This window comes from Lepisma saccharinum, chromosome 2 (genome assembly GCF_977018435.1).
Source record: "Lepisma saccharinum chromosome 2, izLepSacc3.1, whole genome shotgun sequence".
Lineage (NCBI taxonomy): Eukaryota > Metazoa > Arthropoda > Insecta > Zygentoma > Lepismatidae > Lepisma > Lepisma saccharinum.
The window spans coordinates 210,214,365-210,233,969 of record NC_139230.1 but is presented as its reverse complement, the minus strand read 5'-3'; the positions used below and the strand labels follow the sequence as shown (position 1 = coordinate 210,233,969).

Genomic DNA, 19,605 nt, shown 5'->3' with positions numbered 1-19,605 from the left:
TCACGTCACAGCTGTGCACAGGTCTCGATGCCTGCCAGGCTTTTTCTTTACCCGGGTTCTAAGAAGACCCGTGAGACTCGATGTAGTTCTTGCAGGTAGACGTGAGGACTACTGTCAGTGTTGCCAACGGCCATTATATTTCACTACGCATGGAAATATTTGAATTCTTGCTAGGCGCAGGTGCCTTGAGGTTGTATAACCATTGGCGTAGTAAGGGGTTAGGGAAGTGGGCGACCACCCTGGGCCTCACGTCCCATGAGGTTGATACGAAAAACTTAATAAATGGAAGTGAGAAAAATAGAAAAGGCTAATTTTTGTGGGCAATAAAATTAAAACCTTTTGTTTTTATCTGGCTTTATATTCTAGTTTAACGTTATAATTTGAATGAATACGTCAAATCAGAGGCGGGCGGGAGATCTAAGCCTAAGGGACCCCGAAAAGTCAAACATTTCTCATGTGAAACATTAATGCAAAAATTGATTGGACATTTTTATCCATTTATTCTATTCTTGAATAAAAAGCGCTTTGTCTTGGCTTTTCTTCTGTCTCGTGACCTTGCATAGCCTACCCGATTTGAATATGTTAATGATAAAGCACCTAAAACTGCCACGGAGCAAAGTATGGGGCATTTATATGCTTCCGTTGTTTTGAACTGAAGGAGGGTATGGATAATATTAGCAGTTCTCCCTTCCTTCCTACAACTTCAGATGCAGCTATTGCTTCTGTAACGGGCACGAATTGATTTATCTTCCGAATTTCCTGATCAAGTTCTACGTTTCAGGAATGTGCTTAAATCTGAAATCAAGTGCTTTGGCAAAGTTTCTTCTCCTTGATAGCTCTACACTAGCTTCCAGTGTTCTCTATATCCTGTACCGCCTTCTGTTTGTTTCCTACTCTTCAAGTAACAACCATGAAAAAATAACTATATTTCTCAAAATTGAAACTTAGGGAAAACTTCTGGAAGGTAAAATGGTATGATTCAGCCCAAATTTAACGAACTCGGTAATCTCACTCTTGAACGAGAAAGGGCAAGATCTAATGTAAAAGTATCATTCGCTGCCCAGAAGCCAGCTTTCTGTTAAGCAAGGTGGTTTGATTTCAATCAAGATTTAAATTGGGGAATTCTATTTTAAAAAATCACTTATTGAAATCACTTTAAATAAAATTACAGAATAATGTACACAAGGAATTTGTAGATGTCAGAATCACTTTTTGTGAAAGTACATCATTCTCGTAATAATTTATTGGTGTTTATTAGCGGTAAAAGTGGTATTATGAGCCCCCATTTTGTTTTGTATTTTTTAAAATTTGATTTTTAACATTTTTGTTCAGATTCTTATGATAACTTTAACTACAATATTTCATAAAACTATTGTTAAAATATAAACCAATTTGAGCAACTTTAAGGATATGAAAAAAATAAAATACAAAACAAGTCAATTTGTGGAAAAAAAAGTTTTGTGCTGGTAATATGAGCCCCTACGAAAAAATAATATAATAACTGGTTTAGAAAAGTGTATGACAAATTAAATCATACAAACAACATTTTATTCATTATAAAACCTTTAAAAAGATATTATGATGTGAAATACCATAAAAGAGTTCATAACAAAATCATTGAAAAAATCATTACAAAACCAATTGAAAGAGTAATTAAAAATGAATTGAAAGGGTCATTAAGAAACCATTTGAAAAGTTTTATTTTGTTTCTTTGTAATGTATATTTACAAAAGTCGCAAATGTAAATATCCTTCTCGCATCCAGCGCAGTCGTTGTGTGCCCACATTTCACAGATGAGACATTGCACCTACATTTCTCCTCGGTCATCTGCCAAAATAGACCCTCGCAGAACAGACAAACTGCTTCTTCATCACTGGGACTTTCTACTCCGATTGATGTTTCTAAGACATTTTCCCCAGAATCGATATCTGATTCACAGGATTCCTCATCTGAATCTTGATGAAGCTTCGGTTTCACTGCATGCTTTTTTTTAGTTTGTGTTTGAAGAGTAGGTCTTGGAACAATAAACATTTTTGATGCCTTTTTCAATCCCATATTTTGTTTCTTACAGTCTTGATTGCCTTAACCATATCCTCAGTATTCCAGTTTTTTCTTTTGGTCTTGTTTTCTGGACCTAGCACTTTTCGTGACATCTGAAAAGACAAAGTTGAAACCACTCCTGCAGTGTATATAATATGAGCCCCTTAAAGTTTGGGGGCTCATATACCAAGCACGATGGGGGCTCATTTTACAACCCTTGCCATATTAGAATTGGAACATGCATAACGAATCTTTGTTACTTGCAAAATTACATAGTATCTACACAAAACAATCTTTTAAACATGCTTTATCCAATCCAATAATGCACTAGGATGAATTTAAATGAATAAGTACTGCAATTAAAAGCAAAACACTTACCTTTCAAAGTTTTTCAGATCGAGAAAACAAAAAGAACACGTTCACTCACAAACTATCAGCTGCAACTGAACGAGAACTCTCTGGCGGCAAAAGGCGTTACTAAATTAGCAGTTGAAATCATCGCCACCAGGCTGAGGCCACTCCATGAACAGATATTGGGGCTCATAATACATGAATGGCTCATAATACCACCTTTACCTCTATGTTCTAAGAAAGGAAATAGAGGAAACAAAATATATGTACTGATGGGGTGAAGCTCATACGAAAGTAAATGTAATATGTCATCTGAAAAAAAAAACACTTAAATTTCCCTTGATTTAAAATTCAATAATTCTGTAAGCAAAACTAGCACATTTTGTAAATAGAATAATATACAAAATACTAATCATGATAAACCGTAAATAGTGTCATTATCATTAAAAAGTAAATAAATATGGCAGCTGATATTTGGCTAACTATCATTAAAAACACTAAAATTCGGCTACAAAGACTAAAAAATATTTTAAGTTAAAATTATAAAGTACATCCAGAATATTTTATTTTAACTGTAAGAAAAGTTACTGAAATTATAATAGTTTCATTAACACACTCAACAAACATTTTCATATTAGGTTCATTATGTTAAGTTCCAGAAACAGAGAAATGCTTATTTACATGTAATTTGTTATCGCTTTCATGAAACTGTTCAAATATTTTACAGGGCCGTTTATGAGATAAAGCCTTTCTAATAAAAAATATATCTATGTGTACGGTGTCAAAGAAAGTGGGCGCGGTGGCTCAGTAGGGCGGCCCCTGTGGCGGAGTGGTTAGCACATCGCGCTACGACGCCAGGGGTCCCGGGTTCGATTCCCGGCTCGGCCATGGATGTTTGTGATTGTCTGTCCTGAAAAGTCTTGAAATTGAAATATGAATGAAATGATATGAGTGAATGAAGTGTGATGGGGGAAGCTTCCGCATAGGGGCTTTCCTTTTTTTTAAAAAAAAAAGTCTGTAACGCGTCTGACTACCATGCTAAAGGTCCCGGGTTCGATCCCCGGCCGGTTCAAATCCGGGAACTTTTCTAACGTTGGAAGCGGCCCCGGCGCCCACCCAGCGTCGAATAACATGGGTACTTGGGGAAACCTTTGGGATAAAGGCGATCACATCACCCCCACTTACGACCGGATCAAGAAAGTGTGGGGCGTTACCCCCACACCCCCTATACGCATTCTTGGCGTGGTGCTAAGCACAGGGGAACACTTTACTTTTTTACGGTGTCAAAGAAAGAAAGTAAAAAAATATCAAAAATTATAAATTAAAATCATTATTTTTATCTACCCAGGTGTTAAGAGGGGGCGGGGAGGGAAAAATAAGTATTTGTATTTTCTTCTTTTGAATACATAAATGCCAAAGAAAGATATGTTGTAATATGTGAAAATTCACAGGTAGAGGATCGATTTGTATAATTATTAATGTAAGTGTAGCCGCAATCAGCCATTCTAAGTAATTACATACATTTCCTGGAAGATTCTGACTGTACTTGAGGGACCCAAATTTGTTTCTTGCGGACGCGTACTTTACGATTTTGTTACGTCGTCAAATATTTAATAATACAAGAACATTAAGACGTAACAACAAAATGAGATTCACAATTATTATTATTATCTAAGTCCTAAAATTCAAAATTAACTTGTACAATTAATGTGGAACAAAATCAAAATTGCTAATTTAAAAAAGTCAAATTTATTTATTTACTTACGTAAAGTTTCAGATACAGTACTGAAAGACAATTTTATACTGAAACTTTAGCAACAAGAAAAAAAAATAACAACAACACTACAAGACAATACAAGATGGCAGACGAAAAAAATAAATTGTTACATGTACATTCGTAGTGATTGTGGGAAACTGTGTTCTGACTAGAAAATATCAACATTTGATTACACCAAAGATTTCACACTTATGGGGCAAATGACTATCGTTTTAAGATTTGTTGATGTTGAAACCGATTGTGTCAAAGAGCTTGTAGGTAGATATTTTGGGCCCTTAGACAGGATTGTGGTTTAGCGCACCCCCTTCCCCCCGCTCTATCAAGCACCGACATTAATGTGCGTCCTTCGATATTTTCTACTTAAGCCATGGTTTGTGACATTTTCATCCTACAAACTTTGAAATAAGGAAACAAAGAACGACTCATTAAATAGTATATAGGTTATGTTTAAAGATTCTTAGTTTGTATTTCTGAGTTTTTTTAAAAAAAAAAATTAGCATATTTAAGGATATTTCAGTTGTCTTACTGCCTAAAGAACAAGTTAAAAAACGTACTATTACTACTGCTTTGGGTAATGTAAATTCCAGCTGCGTGTTACTGTACCTGAGCCAAGTATAAATTTCTTTGTCGCGTACTATTAAATATAATTTTCGTCAGAAATGTATTATTTTATTATTATTATTATTAGGCTATTATATATATATATATATATATATATATATATATATATATATATATATATATATAATTTGCTGACGTTTTCTTGATGACTGTGTACCAAATTCACTGATATTTCAAACTTAAAGAACGCATGGGGTATTGCATTCTAATCTCGCCCAGGGCCTTGCGATATGTTGCTACGCCACTGTACCTAAGATTTTGTAACTTCTCAAATTAATTTCATTGTTATGTCAAACCAACTACCATATATTTACCAAATTTGTTACGAAGGTCTTGAAATAGGTTTGTGTGTCTTGTTCATTTTATATCACTTTTCTGGTCTTGAAGTCGTAAATCTTCTCTCGGTTTCTTTTTTACGTAGTTTGTTTGTTGAAATGTGTAAATAGGATTGCACCCGTATGAAGATACAAGCTAACAATTATATTTTGCATCGTATTAGTATCAATGCGGTCTGTAGAACTAGATATCTAGCAACAACATGAGCGAACGACGATTTGTTGAAAGAGATAATATTCAAAAACCTTTTATAATGCAAATTCTGATTTCATGTTCCATTTTATAGACCATCGTGCCTTAGTGTTCGGATAATGAATTGACAAAATTACACCAGAGAGAAAATCTGCTTAATTGATTGATTCATTATTTGGTCACTTATGCACAATAAGGCTAATCGGGACTGGACCTACAGTTTAAAGTGGGATCCGAACCACCATATGTCTCGACCGGGTATCGAACCCGGGGCCCCTTGATTACAAGACGACGACACAAATACTGCGCCATATGGGAGCGCCCCCAAAAAATGTTTAATGTGGAACAACCACCAGTCACACTAAATTCCTAAATATTTACGAAGGCACTTTTTGCGAAACTTGGTTCGTACTCCTTTACAGGTGTGAGCAGTGGCGGCGATTAGGGGCGGGGCCAAGAAGGGGTAGTTGCTCCTACTTTTTTCCACTTTTGCACCACCCTAACTTTACCTACGAAGCAAAATTAAACTGTCCTTGCCCCCCCCCCCAACTCTTGCACCTTGGCCACCTAGATTTGGAACCCAATCGCCGCCACTGGGTGTGAGTGATACAAATGTTTTCTACCAAGGAATAAATGTCTGCAATTTCAAATTGATAAAAACGTGATGAACATTTTAAGTGCTCCTTGGCCAGTTTAGAATCTAAAAGTTGGCAAGGGTGACTTCGTGACTCACGTATCTGGAGACATGTGCAAAACCGGAATGAGCGTTCGCTGAAGATAAGCGAGCATCGACTTGCAAGGCTTTCCAGGTACCCGTGGGCTTTCGATGCTTGACTGGTCAAAACTCAGGTCTACAGTTTTACTCGCCCGCTCGCCAGACAGGCGGGCCTAGTAAGCGAATCTGCCCGATCTGCAGCTCTCCTGTACTCTGACTCGTATATACGTTGAAGCGTTTAACGTTAAACTACCTTTTAAAATAAAGTACGTCTGTTGTGGAGTGCTTAACGAAACGCGCTACGGAATCTAGAATCTTAGGTTAAATTTTTTAATATGAATTCTGTCTCTCGTGATCTATTCCATCAGTTCATCATTCATCCTCATCGTCGAGATTAACATAATGACGAAAATGATCCACTTCTGATTAACCTTTCTCTGCATAGTCTATTTAAATCAAACTTTGCCTAGCTTTTCCAATAAATATTTCTTAGATAGATTATTTAAACCGAAATAAACAAAGTCCAGGATGTCTTATATGAGTTTTGAGGTTTGTTTAAGTCGACTTTATGCACAGATAAGCTAATCGGGGTTGGGATTAGAGTGGGATCCGAACCACTATGTAGTTCCACAAGATATCGAACCCGGGGCCCCTTTATTACAAACCGGTGACGTTACCACCACGGCAACTGGAAGCCCGTGTCTTAAATTAGTAGATGCTCTGTCTTATCTCTCTTTCATACACACAAACATTGTTTGATTGATTTGGTTTATTTTACTTCTCTTTTCTGCCTCTTTTGTCTAATCGCGAAGAATGAGTGATATGGTTAAATTGATTAAAGGGCTCAAACAATACGCATGCCTAGCCCGGGATTCGATCCCGTTATCGTCGTAGCGCGCTTTGCTAACCACTCCGTCATGGAAATCGGCTCTCTCTCTCATATATACGTATACAGGGTGTATCATAATAGGGAAAACAACTTTAAGAATTAATTTCGACTAAACTACGTGAAATACAACAATGGCATTTGATATGTATCAATCAGTAACGCTTCAAGTTTCTATGAATGTCTACAAATGGCTACCAATGGCTACAAATGTCTGCAAATGTTCAATGTGGCTTCCACCAATTATGCGACACACATCCCATCAAAATTCGAGTTCTTGCCACACTTTTCCCAAGAACTCCTCGTCCAACAAACCAAGGGCGTTTCTTATTCTCCCCTTTAGCTGTTGCACATTCTGTGGCACATAGACTTTGTCTTTCACAAAGCCCCAAATGCAGATGTCTAGGGGTGTCAGATCTGGCAACATGTAAAAGTCGCCATTTTCTTTAACACTACACCAACGCACCAACCTTACAATGACCGTGTTTACAAAATCCTTGCCCATGAAAACAAAACTTGAAAATTTTCTTATTGTTGTGGTTCAGATATTTTTTTATATATAAACCTGATAAGTTGTTTACTTTATTATGATACACACTACATTAGCATTGTATCTTTCTGACATTTGTGTTCACAACTGTTGTCCGTTTCTTTGCAGATGCAGCACCAATTTTCCTGAGCACGTTCTCGTCCCAGACTCTCCAGCCGGGCCCTCCGTTCTCCTCCCGTTGCGTGGCCTCGGGGAACCCCCCGCCGGCGGTGACGTGGCTGTTGGATGGGGCCCCGCTGCCCCAGGACCCTCGCGTGGCTGTAAGTAATCGAGTAGACACTGACAGCGTTATCAGTTACGTGAACATCACCTCCCTTCGCCTGGAGGACGGGGGCGTGTACGAGTGCGTGGCCACCAACCAAGTGGGCGTGGAGCGCCATGCCGCCAAGATCAACATCTACGGACCACCTTACATCAAGCCGATGGCGGATAAAAGCGTCGTTGCGGGGAAAGATGCGTCCTTTGATTGCCACGTGAGCGGGTATCCTATCAGCGAGGTCAGGTGGGAGAAAGAAGGTAAGGCCCCTTCCAGCTATGCCAAAAGTCGTGTCATTTTTTTAAATATAATATTTGAAACATATTTTAATCGTTGTGTACTCTGTCCCGGGAATCTCTGGAGCAAGCGAACGGAAGCAAGTCTCTGCGCAAGTAGCGACTCGAGAGGGCTGAGACAATGAACTCGTGGGAGGGTAGTGAATAGCTACCAGACATTTGCAGAAGCGCGCACTGCTACGCTCCGCCAACTCACAGTCTCCCCTTCTTTACCGACATGCGCGATCTTGCTCCACAGATTCCCGGGACAGAGAATAGCAGGTATAGTACTGGCGTACGCAGAGGGGAGCTGAATTAGCTACAGCCCCCTCCGAAATTGTGAGAAAATTTAAAGTTTAAAAAGAAAGCGGCAAACCCAAACTGGTAAATTCAACCCCCCACCCTTAAAATGACCCCCAATTACCATTTCTGTCTCTGAACAATTTTCACAACCAAGGTTAAAAAATGACAATAACAAATTTAGGGTGTTAGGGGAAAAGCCCTTAAGTTACAAACTGAAATTTTATATTGCTTTCATTTAAGTCACACTGAATCAAAAAGAAAATATTTTAAGTATAAATTTATATTGGATATGTGTAAAGATTCAATGATGAGCCAACATGCCTGTTATGTTTCCTATTAAGAGAATTAACATAAATAACTGCCTGCTATAAAATTTCATTATTTGACATTAGCGCTTTTTCCCGAACACCCTAGAAATAATTTATTGTGTATCCCGTTCCCCCTTCCAGCTCCTTCCTGCGTACGCTAGTGGTCTCATGATTTTGTTATTTTTAATCCATGGCCTGTATTCACTTTTATACATTAGAAGACTACTTGTTTCTTTACTAATTTTTCCTTCAGTATCCTCCTAGTAATACTCTCTTCAAATATAACTTAATGTCTATAATTTTAAATTATTAAAGGAAAACACTTAAGAATACCCAGGAGACCCACCTCAACAGTTATGTTCATTTTTTAACCTCGCCATTTACAAGTTAATCAAGAAGTTTAAAGAAATGCTTTCAAGAACAAAGCAGTTAAAACAAATATCTAGAAAATGTATTTGTATGGATGAACGTTTCTTCTTTGAAACTTCCATTATCTTATGGGATGATACTTCTATCGATAAAAGTTTTACACATTTGGAAAGAAACAAAGACATAAGATTTGAACACTTATTTGTTGTTTTAAGTATTTTTAGTTTGAACATCCTGCTGTATGTTAACACCGTCATCCTATCCTCAGAAATTACACTTTCTATAAACCCAATAAAATACAAACTGATAATAGCAAAACTTTATCTTATAAAACGCAGAAGCGAGCTTTGATTTGGAAAATGTTCATTAAATGTATTTCCAATAAATTTAAAAAACATGTGTAACGTTGAACGCATTTGAAAATAAAAACTTAGGTGTGCGTTTTAAACTTTTCAAAAAAGTTGTTTGAAACTTATTTGTTTTAATTATGCTAACCATTGTATCATAATGTTATGATAAGCTAGTGTTGTCATACCTAAGGTACTTCTAAAAAATCTATACGGGAATATCTAATGTTTATCCGTTCGAAAAACCCGGAAAATTTAAATATATGAAGATCAGAATAAAATAAAAATAGTATAATTTCATGAATTGAGGACTAAAAGTGGTATATGTTGTAAGTGCCAAAAGCGAAAGTGTTGGGAAATCGCATCGTTCCGCACTGATGTGATCCCGTAAGAACGTGCACACTAGTGACCTCTTTACACGCCCTTAGAGGGCTACCAGCCACATTTCACGTTTACCACATTATAAAGCATGGTACATTTCACAGTTTAACGTGAAAAACGGTGTTTGAATTATTGTGACACTTACAGCGTTTACCAATTTTAGTCTTCAATTATTTTATTTTACATGTAATATTATATTGATAAAATATTAGGTGTCAGAAGTCACTGCTTGAACCTCAGACACTTAATAGAAGAAGTTATTATTTTTATTATTTATAGTAGTAGTAATTTTAAACCTTGTTAATTGAGCGTGGCGCTCTTGCTATGAACAAAACTATGAAGGGATACTATGTTATAATAATATGAAAAATGAATAATATGCATTTTTAAAAAGACACAAGTATATGTGAAGACAGCCAATTAATGGAGCTTTATTTTTATAATTTAGAAAAACTAACTGTTAATCACTTGAGATAAAATAACCATTCATAATTAAGCTTGATGTGATGGAAAGTTATTTACAATTTTCTTATAGCTATACCGGCAGCGATTGTAATAACAATTAACAATTTGTTACAAATGAAAGATTTCGCATGCGAATCTTAAAGTTCTATTTTGTGCAGAAATCAAATTCCGGAGGTGAGGTTTTCTTGTAAAGAAAATGATACTGTACTTGTGTCAGTGTGTGTACGTACATGTCCAAAGAAAGGAAAATAAACACAATTTGCTTATGATTTCTGAAAACTGGAAATGCAGTTCCAAATCCCGCAAACCGATTCCTTGCAGTGCAGGACCACAAGGCAATCCCGTTAGTGAAGCGAACCACACAAACAATACCGATGAACCCAATCAAGAAAGAGCCGCTGCGTAATATGATTTACGCAGAGAGCGGAGCCGTGCTGGAACTCTCGATTGCTCCCAGTTGAAAGAGGGAGAATCCCTCAATTCTGTTGCTCCTCTTTGATATAAATAGTCCCGCGTTACGCTTTCCGTGAGTCAGATGCTAAAGCGAGATATCAACTTCGTGGTATTACTTTCCTCCCTTTTATTTATTGTCCGATCGACCATAAGCCATCAGGCCATTTCTTTAATCAGCACGCACGGAAAAGCAAATGCATCAAGTACATTGTATAATATCGCTGTTTGCCCTTAAGTATTACCTTTTTTAACTGGGTGAAATTTCATGCATTCAGGGGCGTCACCTTTTCAAAAACATTGGGTGGGTCCAAAAACTTGAATTATAAATTCACAAAATAATCTCATAAATCCTACTATGTATTATGCCCACCAACAATGCATCCTATTTTTTAAAAGAAAAATCTCGTTTCAATAAGCACTCCACCAAAAATAACGATAACAAATATAATAATAATAACGCGACAAATTGGGTGGACTAGGACCCCACGGGCCCATATAAGTTGACGGCACTGGATGCATTGATTGGAAATCATGTCCTAACAACTGGAAGAAATGCTGCAGTAGAATTCCGATCCATTTTATTGCATGTGTAATATTTATTAACTTCGACGTTTGTTAGATGCAACAACTTCCATATATTTATTTTATGTACTAATAGGCCTATACGTGAAATTCGTTGTTTGGTCGCTATGTAAGAAAATCATCCAAGTTTAAGTTTGTCCTTGTGTATCGGTGCGTATTTCATTTTTAATCCCTGTATGTCTAACTTTCTTTCTTTATCTCTGTCTTTCTAATTGATCTCTTTCTCTCTCTTGTGTGTCTCATTTCTTTCTCTTCTGCTGTACTTTTCTTTTGTCCCTCTACATAATAATATTCTATCCCACCCATTATCTTTGTTTCTACTTTCTTACGCTCTCTCTTTCTCTTTCTCTTTTTCTCTCTCTCCCTCTCCCTGTGTTTAGTCTCTTTTCGTTCTCTTTGAGCCAATCTTCTTTTTATCTCATTCTCCTTTATTTCATTGTTTCCCTTGATTGCGTTTTTCCTCATTTTCTCTCTTTGTCTTCTGTTTGTTTCTTTCAATTTCTCTCTACGTTTACTCATTGTCTCCTGTTATTTTATATATCTTTCTCTTTTCAGTTTATTTTCTTTTGACACCTTGCTTCTCTTCCCATTTGTCTCTGTTTTAAAATCATTGTGTGCTTCTCTCCAATTGCCCACTTGGGGGTAACTGGCTGAGATCGAGAATATGTGGGGGCCCTAGCCCCACATCCGTAAATGTCCCTTCATGGGGAACTTGGATATTTCACGTTCATTTAACTATGTTATATTGGTACTGTAATTGACTGTCTTACATTGGTAGTGTCAGAGTTGGTAGTTCATGTTTACACCAGAGGCGCCAACTTATATGGGCCTGTGGGGCTCGAACACGCCCAATAATTTACCTCGTATTGTTATTATATTTTAGACATTAAGTCCCCGCGTTTAACAAGACAAACTGTTTCATACCTAAAGAATTCCCCCAACTTAATTACTGTTCATAATAGTTTTTCAGAACTCCAATTTGATACATGTCAGTGTTCCATATTATTTACACTATATCCGTGGTCATATCTTTATTATGAAAGTAATGCAGGATAAAGGCCTACAACTTGTGTTGTGTAAGTTTATGCAACAAATCTCTGAGTTGAGCACATCCAGTGTTCTTCATAGGTTGGTGCGAATGGTTTACACTCTGTAATGCATTTAATTATTCGTTGTTTTCTGTTCTCTTATACATTTTTTTCTTGAACAGGGCATACACTTCCAGGAAATCATAGGCAGATGGTGTTTCAAAATGGAACTCTAGCCATTAAGAATATTCAGAAGATAACCGACGAAGGTGGATACTTGTGTATAGCAAGAAATCCAGACGGTCAGACAGCCAGACGGAAACTCAATGTTCAAGTCTTAGGTAAGTTGCATGATTTCATGTTGTAAAAGTATATGCTTCAAATCCTCAAGGCCCTTTCAACATGCACCGTCTTTCAGTCTTACTAAGAAAGATTTTTGTAATAACTTTTCTAATAACCATACAGCAATGACGGCACTGGAGGGGAGGAGACGGGAGCGGACGATCCCTCCCCCCCCCCCGGGTCAACCAGTCAACCCCAGCAAAGGAGAAAAACTATATAAATAAGTGATCTTTTTGGCTCAAATTTGCATTTTTGTATGGTCTTTAGGGACGGGTATATTAAGAATCATTCATAAATTATTCCCGCCCTCCTGCCTCCCCCAATCGTTATTTGCCTACTTATTCTTCCCTTCTCTATTTACATTCCTTTCCCCTTCACTGTTCTTCTTTTCTCTTACCTTCCTTCTAGAATTTTTCCTTCTTTTCTGTTTCACAAGATCTTTATTTTCTTGTTTTCTCTTTCTCTAATTTATTCTCTCCCTATCTCCTTTTATTTCCTTCCTCCCGCTTATATACACGCTCCCTACCTGTCTCGCTTCTTTTATTTCGCTTTATCTATTTTTCTATTTCTCTCGCTTCTTTATTTATTTTCCTATTTCTCACTCCATCATTTCTTTCTTATACCTTCTCTCTTTCTCTCTCTCTGGTTTCTTTCTTATACACTCTGTCCCAGCTATATATCTCAGACGAACAAAAACAAGTCTGTGCGCAAGTAGTGACGTGAGACGGTTCCACCAATCAACACGTGAGAGGAACGGGATTGCGTGGAGAGGGGAGGGAGCGACTGCAGTAACCAGCCTTCGCAGCAGCGTGTACTGCTTCGTTCTGTCCACCCGATCTCTCCCCCTTCTCTGCTGCTATGCGCGGCCTTGCTCCACAGATGACTGAGACAGGGTATAATAGAGCGTAAACATGACGTCAATGTCCGCATTAACGACACATCTTTGTCCGTACCCATCAGTTAATACACTAGAAGATGGATGGTATATAGGAGTATATAAAACGTGACTACCCTGACACCGTCACTGGTGCGCACGGATTCATGTATGGCTTTCTTGTCTGTGGTTGCAGTCTCTAAGCGCATTTATGACGGTGTACTATGGGAACAGGCTGAGTGTAGCTTCGGTATCAGTTTTATCATATGATGTATAACATCCTCATCCTCAAAGTGGTTCCTCAGTAGTTTAGACCCTCTGAATTGCACCTTTATCAGCAGTGAGCAGAACAGTAGAGTAGTTTTTGAAACTTTTAGTACACAACTGTTAGTTCTTGTGACGTAGATAATTCGTGATTTTGTTTCTGTTTGTATACTTTTAGTTTGCAACGCGTTTTTTGATGAACTTCAAAACTTTATAAACAATTGATGACGTTAATTGAACAGGCATGCGTGCCAGCTAGCTAATTTGAAATTCGATACATATCAAACGTGGTAGAACACAAATTGATCACGATCCCTGTGTTATTAGGTTATCGGGTCAGTGTGATCAATCCCCTGTGTGGACTGAGGCAAGTAAGGTTACGAAATTAGCGATTCCTTTAATTAGTTAGAAAATTCATGTTACTTCGCTACTTAGTATGCACGTAAGTATCTTTAGTATGAAATTTAAACCATTTCTAAGCTATTTCGGGCAACTATTAACGTTATCATGTGTTATTGCGTTTGTGAAAAATATTTTTACGTAAGATGTATACTTTGTCCCAGAAGTCTGTAGAACAAGCGAACGGAAACACGAACTTTGGACAAGTAGTCACTCGAGAGGGCTCGACCAATGAACGTATGAGACGAAAGACTGCATGGAGGGAGTAACATGGCTGAAACTACAAGCCGTTTAGCAGCGGGCCCCCTCCGCCCACTCGCTCTCTCCCCTTTTCTACCATTATGCTCGGCCTTGTTCCACAACATTTGCGTGTGGTTTTCGTTATACAGTACTTCACTGTATAAAATGAAAACGTGAACCAGCAAACAAAAATTAATACTATTTTGCAATTCAGCATCCCAAAGTCTGTGAAGAACTACTACTTTAGTTTTCGAAAAAAAAATCCATTGTAGAGCAGTGCAATTTGGAAACAATTGGGGAGAGTCGTAGACCTTGTAAGCACACGTTGATGTTAATGCAATATGATGGCCTCTTAGCAAAAAAGCAACACATGCAAATTCGATAGGCTGGATTTAAATTGCTTTAATTTGAGGACTTGATTATATTCAATCAGCTGATATTAAATTCTGGTTGAGCTAATGAAGAACTGTGCATGCATATTGAAATCCAGGGTGGTTGAGTTTTATTTGTGGAGTGGCAATGAATATTTCACTTCTGATCTTACATTCTCCTGCATTGAAAGAACAGATTTGTGCATTATATCAACTGAGGAGGATCTATAAGCTATTTCAACATTTCATTATTACTTAATATCATGCTTTTTAAATTATTTTGGCTGACCTGTGTTGCGGAGTGATTAGCACAGCGTGCTACGACGCCAGGGTTCACGGGTTCGAATCCCGGCCTCGGCATAGATGTTCTTTGTGAGTGCCTTTTCATCAATTTCATCATATCATCACTCATCCTCATAGTCTCGATTAGCCAAAGAAATCAATCAATCAGTCACTAAATGCAGTGCTGGTTGAAGGATATAAACCAGTGTCTAGGGTAGAACTAAAATAATTTTCCTGTAACTTCTTTCGTTTTCAATATAATACTTGACCATTTAGTACTGGAAAAGGCCTACGTGAATCTTAATTTTAGAAAAAAATATTAAGTATCCGTGTTATATCCCATGTGACTGACAATGGCGGTGTGAGAAAAAAATGAATGGGATGGCAGAGGGGGAAGGGTGGGCGGTATGCTGCATGTCACATGTGTAGTGTTAATTTCCCATTTGAGACAGGCTGAAGATTAAAGAAAACAGCATTACAAGATGTCAGAAAATTTATAAGGATACCACACAGGTGTGATACATGATTCCCAAGTAGCCTACAACAACAGCGTTGTCCTTTTTGGGGAGATTCGAACCCAAGACCTTGTGATAACACCTTGTAACCAATGAGTTCTATTCTTGATGGGTACATAAGATGTTCAGATCCAGTCCCGATTAGCTTCTGTGCATGAAGTAGACATGAGAAAACTTTGAAAACATTGTGCTATACCCTGTCCCAGTTATCTCTGGAGTAGGCGAACGAAAACAAGTCTCTGCTAAAGTAGTGACGCGAGACGGCTCCACCAATTAACAGGCGAAAGGGAACGGTATTGCGTGGGGGGGGTGACTGTAGTTACCAGCCTTCCCAGCAGCGTTTACTGCTTCGCTCTCAACATTCGATTTCCTCCCCTTCTCTGACGCTATGCCATTGTGCTACGACGCCAGGAGTCCCGAATTTGAACTCTGGCCTGGGCATGGATGTTTGTGAGTGTCCATTCATCAATTTCATCATATCGTCGCTCATCCTCATCTTCGCAGATTAGCCAAAAGTGGCACAAGAAGCGAAGTAAAATAAAGCAATTCAATCAATCTGACGCTATGCGCAGCCTTGCTCCAGAGATAGATGGGACAGGGGATAGTTACACTGCACATGACGTTAACCTCTGGAGCATGCAAGTCAGATTTATACACATTATCAATACCGTACTTTGATTTATACTATAGCGTATTTATTGCTTGATTAAGTACTTACACACGTTACCGTATTGCAGAATGTCAGACATAACCTGTATTTATTATACCTTCACTGTCACGTTTATGCCATCATTCATGCCCAATATCTTCCTCGTCTTAAACATTTCATTTTAGCCGAAATATGGAGCGTTTTATAGCATCTTGTATTAATGCCAGAGTAACTTTACTGTCACTCTTATTAGGGGATGGTCCAAACTTTCTCTCCAACTTGATATTAGCTCATTATGGGAAAGGAAATAGTCCGGGGAGGCAGAAAGGAGCAGCGCAAATTTCCCAACCCAACAGGTCCCCGAAATGTGTTTGTCTCTGTTGGAAGTTCTCCTTCGAGGGGTTAATAGGCCATAAATTGGAAGCCGCGTTGACTGACTCCACCGATAGCTCAAGGGCGAATCGCTGATGAAAGTTTAAGGCCACTAGACACAATAATACACGTTACGTGCAAAGGAAACAATAAGCACGCATCCACTGAGATCTATTTAAGATCGTGGGCCGTCTTCCGTCTAAGCCCCATCGTCTGACTTACAGTCTAATAGTGTCGTAAAATTTACCGAACGGGAATCCGAGAGAATTGGCTTCTCTGTATTTGTGCTTAATGAAGAGCAACCCTGTCCCTATCGCACATGTTCATATGCATGTGCAAGAGTGGCGCCGCCTGGTGAGCGAGGGGAGCTCTAGCCCACTGTGCGAATTAAGCGTTTTGTTTTCGGGGGGATGCCGACTCAGTGGAGTATTTGTGACTTCATTTCTGGGGGTAGATTTTTGCGGACTCTGTTGCCGAGTGGTTAGCACATCGCTCTGCGACGCCAAGGGTCCCGGGTTCAAATCCCGCTCGGGCTTGGTTCTTTGTGAATGTCCATTCATCAATTTCATCATTTCATCACTCATTCCCATCTTCGCAAATTAGCCAAGAGGCACGGAACGCAAAGTAAAATAAACTAAATCAATCAATCAATCTGGAGGTAGATTTTTGTGTGGTATGCAAGCTTGTATATATTACCAGTCAGTAAATTAAACTACTGCCTTGTGGTTCTAAGCATCTTAGAACGGTGGTTATGTTAAGCTTTACAGGTTATTTAGAAACAGTGTATTTATATTCTAACAAAATCCAAACTCATACACCAAAGAAGCCATTGGACTACAGAGCATTCCCCGACATTCGCTACGAGACTCGGCGGCAAACGGCCCGGCATCAGTGCTTGACTTTCCCGGTGAACGGGTCCGCGACAGTCGCTAAAGTCGGCTATTAAAATTGTGTACTAACCTTGACTACAGAAGGTGTTCAAAATGATGTCCCTCTGCTGTAACACATTCGTGGCATCTGCGAAGGAAATTGGCATTTACACGTGCAAGTTCGCCTACTGTAATTCTCCCGATTTATCGTACAATACTCTCTTTTAACTCACGGATGGTGTGCGGATTGTCTTTGTACACTTTATTTTTTAGATTTCCCCATTTTTCTTTCCACTTTTATTCAGAACTGACCCTGTTACTCTATAAACTTTTTTACGAGGTTTAATATAGTGGTTCTATGTGGAACGGGAACGCCAGGAAATTTCGTTGCAAAACGTCGTCGCACTTCTCCACAATTCCTCTTTCCGAAGTAACACTCGACAAGATAAATCCTTTGTTGTAATGTGAACTTTTGTGGTGCCATATTAAGCCACAATCTTCAACACACGGACACGACCAAAACAACTTCCGAGGGAGGATTATACTGGCGTCAGTCTGCAACGTCAACAGAAAGGGAAAGAGAGCGAAGGCAGGGAGAGCGGGAAAAAAAAACAGACTGTAGCGTGCGACTGTCGAGGACCCCGTACACCGGGAAAGACAATCTCTGACGCCGGGCCGCTTGCCGCCGAGTCTCGTAGCGAATGTTAGGGAATGATCTGTAGTAGCACTGAAAAAACGTAACTAATTTTCTATTTCCCAAGTTCAAATTGAATTTCCATCTAACATACCTTCATGTTTATCGTTTTTTGTCAAATCTCTGCACCCAATGACACTGTTACTAAGTAAACAATACGCTATTTAAAAAGTAGAACTTTTTACGAGAAGTAGGATGCAAAGGTGTTAAATATTAAATAACTGTTTGCGAATGATTTTTTTTTCAGTGGTGTTTGTTTCATAGTTAAGAAATGGTATACTTTATGCTTTCAATTCTATTTTGTTTGAAGGGGATAAATACATCCCTGGCAGGGATAAAAATATTTTTTTTGCCGGGATAATTTTTTTGTGGGGGGAGATCCCCGGCACCGCCTCTCTTTAATTCGTACACTCCTCTAGCCCAACGTGAATTTGTCTGAGCACCCTTCAAACCACCCAAATAGCTTACATGAGAGATCTTCAAACCAGAGTAACAATCAGGCCTGTAGTCAAGGGTATACGGCATTATACGCCGTATACCCTCATGTTGACCTTGCTCATTAAAGTATACATTCTGCGTATATCTTCTATTTTCGGTTTTTCTTTTATATTTACATATTTTATGTAATTTGTCCATTACCCCCATTAAGATTATTACGCTTAAATACCTCTCATTCAACGTGATCGGGAACATAAAGCTGAAAAGGGGATGAATACATAATGGACACCAATATTTTGTCGCTTTCATTTGACTATAATTATTAAAACCATCGTAGAAGTTGGACTAACATGACCTGATATTCCGAAGTATCGAGTAAGCCCTGTTCGAAAGTCTCAACAATGTTCTTGATTCTCTTTTTCGCAACAATTGGCAGGGGACTGTAAAGGCTGTTATTTTTTACACGGCAATTGAAGTATTTGCGTTTCAGTTTTGAACACGAAAAGAATTTAAAAAGTGAAAAATTTACTTTTTCGTATTGTCAAACTGTTTTCTTCCTAGTTTTTCATCTTTAGTGTTATTAGTATTATTAAAGTCATAAAGTGATAATTCACAAAAGCAACATCTTCAAGGAAAAAATAAAATAACATGCTATACTGTACACCATAAAATAGTAGTGTGGTCTTTATGTTTAAATGCTATTAAAATATGTGTTCCATATTTTTATTTATTTTTATTTTGAAAATGCCTTCTCTATTGTAATATGTCTCTTTTATGTAGGCATATCATCGTCAGTATTCTACCATAAATTACCTTTTTGTGTAAGTTAAATGATTTCATCCATGTATTTAACGGAAACATAATATAAAGTTAATGAAAACATGGTCTCAACGTTTCACGACATTTAGCGTATACCCTGTGCAAAATTTCGGACTACACCACTGGTAACAATCACTCATATGCAAGTGGGTGGAGATAAGATAGGGATAGAAAGAAAGACAGAAATAAAGGGAAGGAACGTGATAAAAAGAGGGATAAACAGTGGAAGGAAAGTTGAAAGA

The 19,605-nt window shown here is 38.2% G+C and overlaps 1 protein-coding gene across 2 annotated transcripts in view; it reads left to right on the top strand.

The window, feature by feature from the left end:
• LOC145984293 (cell adhesion molecule Dscam1-like) overlaps positions 1-19,605 on the top strand; it is an 875,949-nt gene that overhangs the window by 746,583 nt on the left and 109,761 nt on the right. For both annotated transcript variants that reach the window (XM_083117935.1, XM_083117934.1), the window contains exons 13-14: positions 7,577-7,984; positions 12,418-12,576. In XM_083117935.1, the coding sequence (XP_082974061.1) occupies positions 7,577-7,984; positions 12,418-12,576 (567 nt within the window). The remainder of the gene's footprint in view (positions 1-7,576; positions 7,985-12,417; positions 12,577-19,605) is intronic.